The 9,896-nt window shown below is 42.1% G+C and overlaps 1 protein-coding gene across 3 annotated transcripts in view; it reads left to right on the top strand.

Moving 5' to 3' along the window:
* The first annotated feature begins 3,815 nt into the window (after window positions 1-3,815).
* The window catches only part of unc79 (unc-79 homolog, NALCN channel complex subunit), a 42,593-nt gene continuing 36,512 nt past the window's right edge, over window positions 3,816-9,896 (top strand). For all 3 annotated transcript variants that reach the window (XM_086150238.1, XM_086150249.1, XM_086150230.1), the window contains exons 1-4: window positions 3,816-4,097; window positions 5,538-5,658; window positions 8,703-9,016; window positions 9,726-9,896. In XM_086150238.1, coding sequence (XP_086006364.1) covers window positions 4,076-4,097; window positions 5,538-5,658; window positions 8,703-9,016; window positions 9,726-9,896 — 628 coding nt within the window. In that variant the 5' untranslated portion in view covers window positions 3,816-4,075. The remainder of the gene's footprint in view (window positions 4,098-5,537; window positions 5,659-8,702; window positions 9,017-9,725) is intronic.

The following is a 9,896-nucleotide window of genomic DNA, read 5'->3' as shown; positions in this document are numbered from 1 at the left end:
ACGTTTACGCTACTCGTCTCAAGCTAACCGAGTACGCACTTGGTTTCCGGTTCTAAATTTCAAAATATAGTGGTTGAATTGTGAATTGTGTTTATGTGTTTTTAATTAAAACGCACAAGTCTGACTTGAAACGCTTTATAACGCATATTCACACTATCAGTTTAAATTAGTCTAACCAAAGGCCGGAAACTGGCGGTTTTAGAGATAGTTTTTAAATACGATTTCTATCATTTTGTTTTTGAAACTGGTACGAGATGACTTCCGTCACAATGGCTAGCTTGACACACGTCTCGCCGTTGAACCGAGCGCAGACTAGTCGAAAGGCCCGTGTACTCAGACAGTTTGCGCAAAAACGCGTTTGCGAGCGCCTTCTAGCGGTTTATTCAAAGCAGTCAGCAATTTTTTTCAATTTAATTTACGTATTTATTGATTTAGAATTTTAGACGCCTCCCGTCACATTGCACATTTAATGTTGAGAGTGATGTTTATTTTACAAGAGTCAAATCATGCTGCAGGATCGATCTTCCACTTTAGGTTTGAGAGGCTTCGATTACATTTAAACAAACGACGATTCCCTTTCGAAGCAATCCTTTTCCCCCCACCAGACAGTACTTCTAGTCATTAAAAACTTCCAACTCAGATTACCTTATTTTATGAAAATACATCATAAATGTGTAACGTATATGTGATATTTGTGACATTTACATATTGTATCACATTATGCAGTAGAACAGGTAAGCATGGGTGTTTAGTCTTTTATCATAGTTGTGGTGACAGTCCCCTAAACTCATGCTTCCAATATTATGTCACGATTTTTGACATGTATTTCGAGGATTATAAGTAATTTGTCAGTAATGTATGGGGTAGGGATTATTCACTAACATTATTGAAATTCTTTTCATCTCCTGTTGAGGGCGACACAATACTCTTAATTTTCACATGAACGTCTCAACAGTTTATGCTCTCGTTCAACTTGGTGAACAACGAAAACAAGTGTAAATGTACTTTCTGGAACTTCGTTGGTTGTGAGATAAAAGCTATTAAACACTCCCTTTCAACGTTTGATTGGAATCACGATGAAAATGTGAGTTACTTGCTTACAATAGACACGTGCTCCTTGATATAGCAAAAAAAAAAAAAAAAAGAATCAATGTGAGAAAAAAAGGGATCCTGTGTTAAACTTGTCAACAAATTGTACGAAAAAACTCCCACACATATGCTTCCCTCTCTAGCCCCGGTACAAAAGGAAACTTTTTGATTACCTGTTTTTTCCCCCTTGTCTCATGTTCTATCATATAAATTCCCCACAGAGTTGCAGCCTTGTCAAACTAAAATGTCTACTTCACACTTCGGGAGCTTGAGATATATTCAAAGTTTTTCAAGTGCAAAATTGAGAACTCTTCATGGTGACCATACTAAACCAGATATGGTTTGATATAAACTTTTTTTGCACTTACTCACTTGTTTCTCATCAGAATCAGAATCACAATAATGATCAGCATATTGTATGCTTTATACATTTATTGAAAGCCGCATCATATCATACAATATAATTATCTTTGTCTCTAATGGCAAGTATCTATTCAAACCTGAGTGCTTAGTGTAACAAAATATTAAATCGAAAATAAATATTTCCTTGCGGATTTTTTTCTCAATTGAGTTATTGCTATCCTTCACCCTGGCGTGTGAAACCAGATTTATGTCCTGATGACAAATATATCTGTGTTTCTCTATGTGTCTTTGTCCCACAACTCCTCCCATGAACAGTGTTGGGAATAAGATGAGTGGCGTGACAATCCATTAATATCTCTCAGGATCTGAAGAGACACTTCTAGCCCTTTCCTCACAGTGGAGAGCGACTGCGTGAGCTTTGCTAAGCACAAAGATGTCAGCCCTCAGGACGCATTCACTGACCAGGTACAACTTGATGAAAACTGCTTGGGGAGATCACAGGTCAACCATCCACAGCAAACCACCGAAGGAGCGGATCGGGCCAGTGGTAGGACTGTATATTGTTATTTTAAATAAAATGTCTGGATGTTTCTGTTTAGTGGAACGCATGTTTTTTAATTGCTCTGAATAAATGCAATTGAACAGTCGATCAAAACAAAAAGCTGTGCACAAATTACATACACAACACAACAGTCAGAGATAGGAAGTTGGATCTGTGATTCTGCACTTTATATCCTCTAATGTGAAGAATTCAAGCGAACTGTGTTCCCTATCCAGCAGAGTGAGGGAGATGTTTTATTCATTTCTTATCCATAAGTTAGTATGAGGCTCCGGCCTGTGTAAAGGGATCCTATGATATAACTGAAACAGAGCGACCAGTGTTTATGCCGCTATGAATCTGCTGATCTGTCCTCCGGGACGTGCACTGGGGCTTTTACAAAGCCAGGCTCATGCTAGGAATACTGGAGTGCTTTGGGAAAGAGGGAATATCATAGTTGGAAGATGTAAGCGGGAGCTTTTGTGATATCACCTGATGAGTCACCGACATGAGAAGCATCTGTTGTGTACCCAGGTGTTCAGTCCTCTCCCATCAATGTCTTTGCAACGACAACAGGGACTGAACAGCAGCAGTGCACAAATGATTTGAATCACATACACATATTACAAGATATGTAGCGACCAAGTAACCAAGCAGTTATATTAAAGTTGTCAACAACTTTCTTACAGCAATCCGTCTTTGCCCTTTGTGTGTTTGCTGTGACAATCCTTGCCCCGGCTGGATGGATCTTGCAGAACATCTCGGTCTGCAAGCAGAGAGCTGCTCCACGACCCTGACTGGTCGGCACGCAAGGAGGAAACTGTGTAAAGTTGCCACATGCCGCTCATTCAGTCTGAACAATTGAGAAGAGATAATGAAACCTTTATTATAGTTGAAGTACAATAAAATACTTTGTTTCGAATTGATATATGTTGCAAAGACAAAGAGTTCTCATTTTTTTGCCAGGGACATGACTGAGGACTTTTTTTTCTTTTTCCCCAGAAAACATTCAAACTATGATTTCATTTTTAACCAAACGGATATATTACAAGTGTGCAGAAAGGAGGTAGGAAACAGGATGAAAACTTTATCATATTGAAAATAAAGAGTTTTTACTGAAAATATTTCTGGTAAATACACAATAGTGCTATGGACATTTCACGAGATAGAAACCCGTTCATTGTTACAAATGCCTACTGAGGGTGATGTTGACACGTCTCAAATATACATTTTGTTATTTCTCAGGACAAATCAAATGTATAAGAAGTATTTTACTGTATATTCACAGTGATAACAATGGTGTTTTAGATTATGAATGCAATAACTACAAATCAAAACGGTTATTTCATGTACAGACTGACAGCAGGGGCAAAAGTGTTTCTCCTAATTTATTGGAGATGAGATGGAAATTCTCAATCACAGAGGCAAGTCTAACAAGGCTTCAGAGCCGGGAGTCTGTTTATCTTTTTGTCTCATCCTGCAGAACACCATCTAATAAAGTGTTTTCTCAACTCAAAAATATATAGTTTTAGAGATTGAGATAAGTTAACATGCATTTTTTTTTTTAATTTGGCTTGACAACCATCTGTTGCATTTTTGACGGAACAATAAGGAATTAGGAACAGGAATAAAAAAACAAACAACGAGCTGGTTTAGCCCCCTCCAGTCCAAGATCTGCAGGGACGCCTGTTGGATTTCTTGAATGACAATTTGTCAAAATTGGATCAGTCCATTCGGAAAGGAGCGGTAATGCAGCCCCGCTCCCCCTTCTGCAGTGAAATAACCACCCATTAACATTAAGAATAACAAAGCCCACTCCCCTCTGTTTTTTTTTTTTTTTTTTTTTTTTAAATATGTGAAAGGACCACGAACACGACGGCGGCACCGCACGGATCGACGCCGCGTGAACCCACCGCAGTGGTATGATCAAGCTGCGGGAAGGGGGGGGGGGGGGGGGGGGGGTCCGCCTAGATCCACTTTTCACGACCGAGGGAAACACAACACCGGGGCGGGAAGGGAGAAAAAAAAAAAAAACAGTAAAACAACTGATAGTGTGGGTTTTATGTTTCCCCAAGTGTCGTCGAGATGTCTACGAAGGCAGAGCAGTGTAAGTACCACTGCGTGTGTTTGCGTGTGTGTGTGTGTGTGTGTCATGACATAAGGGGGTTTTGGAACTGGAGATGTTTTTCTTCTTTCCAATCTTAACCAAGAAAGCGACTGAAGGGAGCTGTCCTTGGTGATGAAACCGCGGTTGCCAAGGCAGGTCGCAACACGTCCTCTCTTCCGCAGAGGATGGCCGGAAGGCTCAAAGCACACCGGACGATACCGAATCCCCACGTATTCCTCCCCGTGTCGAGGGCAGATCTTTCCACGGCGACGTCGCCCTGTCTTTATTACCTCCGTTTTTTTTGATTGACGTGACCGGATGAGTCGCCTGCGGGGGAGGAAAAAAAAAAAAAAAAAAAGAGTCTCAAGGTCGACCCTGGCAGATGTTATTTTCTGAACAAACATGGTGGCGTTACATTTATCAATAATGGGATTTTGGTCCCAGTGCCATACGCAGGAGACACCTCTGGTTATTTCTTCCTCATCCCCTCAGACTGTTTTTGACAGGTAGAGAGCAGCATCTGTGTTCACAGCTACTGCAAATTCTCCCATGTCAGGGTGCTGAATGGGTCTGGGTTCAGTTTCACTCAGTCAAACGCAAGATCCAGGTCAAAGACAGAGACCAACTTAGAGTTGGGGGTTCAGAGTTGTTTGGCAATGCTGTTTAGCTGTCAATATAAAAGGACAATTGCTTAAACTAACAAACCCCTGTGCGTCTCGTGTCCTTGAAATGCAGGGGAATATTGAACGTGAAATCCGAAGGTAGATCTTCGAATTAGAGAAAGACGAGTATGTCGGCGGAGCGGCTTAGGCTCCGACCACAGACGCACACATGCTCGCAGCCTGCGGCTGTTGTTTTTTTTTATCTAGAAGCTGGGCTGGGTTGTCAGTTAAGGGTCAGGAAGAAAGCTAGATACTAAAGTTGCAGAAATTGGAGTAGTGGTGTCCCTTTGGGACTGGTTTGAACTGTAATGCTAGAATAAGTCATTCTATGTTCCTAGCTGGAATAGTGACCGGCAGGACGTGCTCAACGTATCAGCTTTTGCCGGAAAAGCCCTGACTCATTGTCGAAATGGTTTTGATTCAATTTTCTTCAATGAGTAAACGTTTCGCCCCGAGCGGATTCCCCCCCCCCCAGCATGTCTTGGGACTTGAACTGGCAACCTTTTGTTGCTCATGTTCCTGTAAGCAATACGTTACAGCATCCTCCAGGGCTTTCTGTAACCACATAACAAAAAGGTCACCTGATGAAGGCCAAAAGCCACGGGAACACAGACTTGTTTTATTTATTTCTTTTTTGTTATTTTTAGCATTTGTGTTAACAGAACCCCACAAACACTTAGCCAGTTTCTGTATCTTTGTACTCAGGAAATATGCTCTGACTCTTTATATATTCACAAGTCGTTGATCTGCTTGTCACTCTGCTCTTTATTTTGTCCAGTTGCCTCTAAGATACGATACTTGCAAGAGTATCACAACCGTGTGCAACACAATATTTACCCTGTGCCCTCTGGAACAGACATTGCAAACACTCTGAAATACTTTTCCCAAACCTTGCTCAGGTAAGTACACTGCTCTGGAGCCAACAGGTGAAGTACCAGTGTACAGAATGTGTGATTATCCAGTCTCATTCACGCTCAGACGAGATGATTTACTGTAGGTTGTTCCGACACTCTCTCTGACAGGGATAACAAGAGACGACACCATTCGCTCGCTAGCATGAAAGAACTGTGAGGAAAGGGAGGCAGGCAGCCAAGTCAATCCTCCGGCTGCAAATACTCAGATAACATAGGTGCAGATTTCTCATCTCATCGACACATATTGATTCAGTGGTTGGCGGCTAGATGACCCCACCCTTGGAGCAGCCTGTTGTGTCCTAGCCGCAAGGGCCAGCTGAGTGTAGCTACTCAGTTGCAGGGTCATTCTGTTCCCCTGTGTGCTGTGAGAGCCTTAGGAAGGAACAGCATGTTATTTCCTCCTCAAACACAGGTCAAGTAGGCAGCCATTTTGGACACATTTAATTTATCCATGTGTCATTTTGTACTTCTCCGACAGAGCTTCTCTCCATGTTAAACTCACGGCGGCAGGGTATTTTTTTGTATGTGGTTAGCGTGTGCTCTCCGGTTCATCGACCGAGAAGAAAAAAGCAGTGCAATCCTTCGTAATTAGCTAATAAATGAAATGGTGAGATTACTGGTGGCTGAACTCCTGTGCTCCACTTTCACGATTGTTATGGGCTTAGGGTGCAATCTATTTGCAATTGGCTATTGGGCTCAATTTTGCAGTTTATGCCTCTGTCCCGTAGGGATTATTTGTTTGCCGTGTGATGCTCACACATATTTTTGATTTCTTCCTGCTCCTCTGAAGGGCTGCCCAGCCGCAACAACCAAACACTACGTCTCAGTGTTTTTCACAGAAAGAGCAGTGCAGAGGCCGAGAGTCACTCTTGACTCTTGATGTTGTCTCTTTGGGTGAGAATGAAAGTTCCCACGATGCAAACAGATGTTTTCAGGAAGTGCAGAGATGCACCTGCAATTTTTGTCGAGGCTCTTGGATTGTCCGCAAGCTTGGAGAGACGGATGAAATGTGAAAGGGGAGGAGAAAACCACAGAGGCAAAGTATTTAGTCTTGAAAAGGGTGCAGGCATGTGTCATGTTCTTGGTAAAGGAATTGGAATGGCCACAGGGGGCAGATACAGATTGACAAACCAAGTTTCTGCTGCGGCGGAGCTCGGAGGCAGATTAGGAAATTATTTTCTGGGGATTATTGGGCAACTGTAAAGATAAAGCATAGCTTTTTCATTTTCTCCGAAGTGATATTTGGCTCTACATGAGTGAGCTGCACTGACATCCTGCCAGATCCTATCACTCAGAAATAGAAAAAGGAAATCACGTGTTTTGAAATCATTTCAGACGTAGCCCAGATTTTCTCCCCATTCAGTTCACATTTTGGAAATCTATTTAACTTTACAAGGCTTGAATTATTTCACAGTTATTGATTTTCTATTGACAGCGCAGGGTTTGACAGTCAGTGTATGTCATGTGTCTGTATCAGTGCATTTCTACATGTGTTTTATTGTATTGTATATATTTATGTGTTTATTATGTTGTCAGACTGTGTGTATGTGGGTGTATGTTCACATATATGTGTTTCCGTGTGTTTATGTTCAGTGTATGCGCGTGATTGTGTCCGTGTGTGTCTCTGTTCATTGTTCAAATCAATGATGTTTTCTACTTGAGAGATGGGCAGTGAAAAAGTCATACTCTGAGATACAGTCTGTTGTTGTGTTTTGACTTGACGCTGTGTAAAAATGCAGTTTGTTTTGCCGGAATGTACACTGACTAAAATCTTACAGAGTATAACTTTGGGGGGACAAGCTCTTAAATGTTGCACTCTGCTGCTGACAATGTAAACTGTTAAACCATAGGGTCGACACTGTGCACTGATAGTTATGTCAAAGAAATATTCACAATCCCCTTTCTCACTTGCTGTTGAACTATGAAATGCTCTAACAATTTTCAGTGACCTTAAAAAAAAAAAAAAAAAGACAATACATCTGCATTTATAATCTGGGCTCTCGTGTTAAATCCCAATCATTTGCCTGATAGCACAGCTTAGCTTTTCAAAAATGTGCAGTAAAAGATGTGCCCCCCTCCCCCCTCCTCCACACTCAACCCAACTAGTTTTTTTTTTTATTTTTTTATTTTTTTTTGTTTTTTCCTATTTTGAAATTGAATATGTCCACCACATTCCCCAGGGGACAGCAAACACAATTGTCCATCCCGCATTAGCTCACAAACATAATGCAACCAGTCATCCCCCCTCCCCCCCAATACAACCTATTCCTTTGTCATTATAGTTTCTCCTCGACTGTAGATTAGTTACATTTATTTTAGAAACCTGAATCCATATGCCTGTTGGATCTCATTATTTCTCCTGATGATACTGGTACAGTATCATATCGTATGCATACGGACATTATTTCTCCGGTGCAATAAACATGTGCTGTGACCTAGGAGCACTTTATCTACCCTCACACACATGTTTATTACTAGCTGAAGCATGTTTCAAAAGTGTCACCTCTGTATTTTCCCGAACCAATCTGGTGTCACTCCCATCCTTGACAGCCCCACTAAAGACAAGGAAATTTCATTTAAACAAACACTGACCTTTGCTGATTGGAAGACGGCAGCCATGGAGGGACAGTCACTTGCTCTGTCTCTTTTTGGAGAAGTATGGGGTTGCCACTGAAAACATGCCTTTTTTATATTTTTGCTCCTTGTCACCAGATACGCATGAGATGCAGTGATCATTGCAGTTTGTGCTCATGTTTTTCTTTTCTTTGTTTTCTGAATTTATGCAAATTATGATGAATTGAATTAAAGTCACTCTGAACAGTCAAAGCAGGGAAAAATTGCCTTCAGTGATACAGTCAAATAGTGAGACACTGCATCCTATGTGGGGTTTATCTGGGTTTGTTTTTTTCTATTTACGCTGTCTCTGTAGTGCCATTTCAATGTAATGTGCTGTTCTTTTGTGTCTTTGTTGTCTCTTTTTTTCCCTTGTTCCCCTCCCCTACCCTCCCTCCCCTCCCACCCCGGAGCAGCATTCTGTCCCGCACAGGCAGGAAGGAGAACCAGGAAGCTTCCAATTTGGCCGTGCCCATGACCATGTGTCTTTTTCCTGTGCCATTCCCACTCACCCCATCTCTAAGACCACAAGTCAGTTCCATCAACCCTACAGTTACTCGCTCCCTCCTTTACAGCGTTCTGCGCGATGCCCCGTCAGACCGCGGGGGGCAGGGGCAGCAGAGTCGGGACGCTCAGCTCTCAGAGTACCCCTCTCTGGACTATCAGGGGCTCTATGTGACCCTCGTGACCCTGCTTGACCTGGTGCCCCTGCTGCAGCACGGTCAGCATGGTGAGTCAAGGCCCAGTGCACCACTGTTTGTCATCATCATCCCCGAGTCGTCTGGCCTGCATGAAGCCACTTCTGCTTTTTTGGCCTTTTTTGTAACTGGAGGAGAGTCCTGCTGAGGATCTTGAGGGCTGCATGGGGTGATTGGGAGCACGCTGGATCCTGTCAACTTACCCGTTCATAAGCCATTGGATACACCAGCCATAGGCCTTTTCTTCTGTGTATCATACTTGATTGCATGTTTGTTATGTAGAGTGGAACAATGTTTTACTTATGTTGTCATGTTGTAACTATATAAAATACATTCAGGCGAATGTTACGTTAAACTCTCTTTAGTACAATATATGTGAGCATTATTTCCACACTGTTCTTCACAGGCCCAAGGCTGCGTCACAGTCAGTGCTTTTATTTTTCATGAATATTTTACCACTGTTCCAAAAGGGCTCAAAAGCATGAAAACTCATCTCCTTGACAAGAGTATGTCACTTTTCATGAGGCCAAATTTTACCTTCAGTTGCTTTTTTTTTCCCCAAGAAAACTTGCCTCCCACAATAGAAGCTCTTTTTCACTGTCATAATGATAAATGACTGAGTATTTACGGAGGGCTGACATTTATGGCTGCATACAGTATGTGCGTACTGTATGTTCGGTTCATTGAATGCATGTCTGTGTATCTCTCTTTGTCTTTTTTGCCTCTCCCTTTTCTTATCAGATCTGGGACAGTCCATATTTTACACAACAACTTGCCTCCTGCCCTTTCTCAGTGATGATATTCTCAGCACTTTGCCCTATACTATGATCTCCACTTTAGCCACATTTCCCCCTTTCCTCCACAAAGACATCATTGAGTACCTGAGCACCTCTTTCCTCCCCATGGCAATAT

The sequence above is a fragment of the Fistularia commersonii genome, chromosome 1, assembly GCF_037954325.1.
Source record: "Fistularia commersonii isolate RoL2024-O1a breed Wild chromosome 1, RoL_Fcom_v1.0, whole genome shotgun sequence".
In the NCBI taxonomy this organism is placed as follows: Eukaryota; Metazoa; Chordata; class Actinopteri; order Syngnathiformes; family Fistulariidae; genus Fistularia; species Fistularia commersonii.
This window is presented reverse-complemented; position numbering and strand designations above follow the sequence as displayed.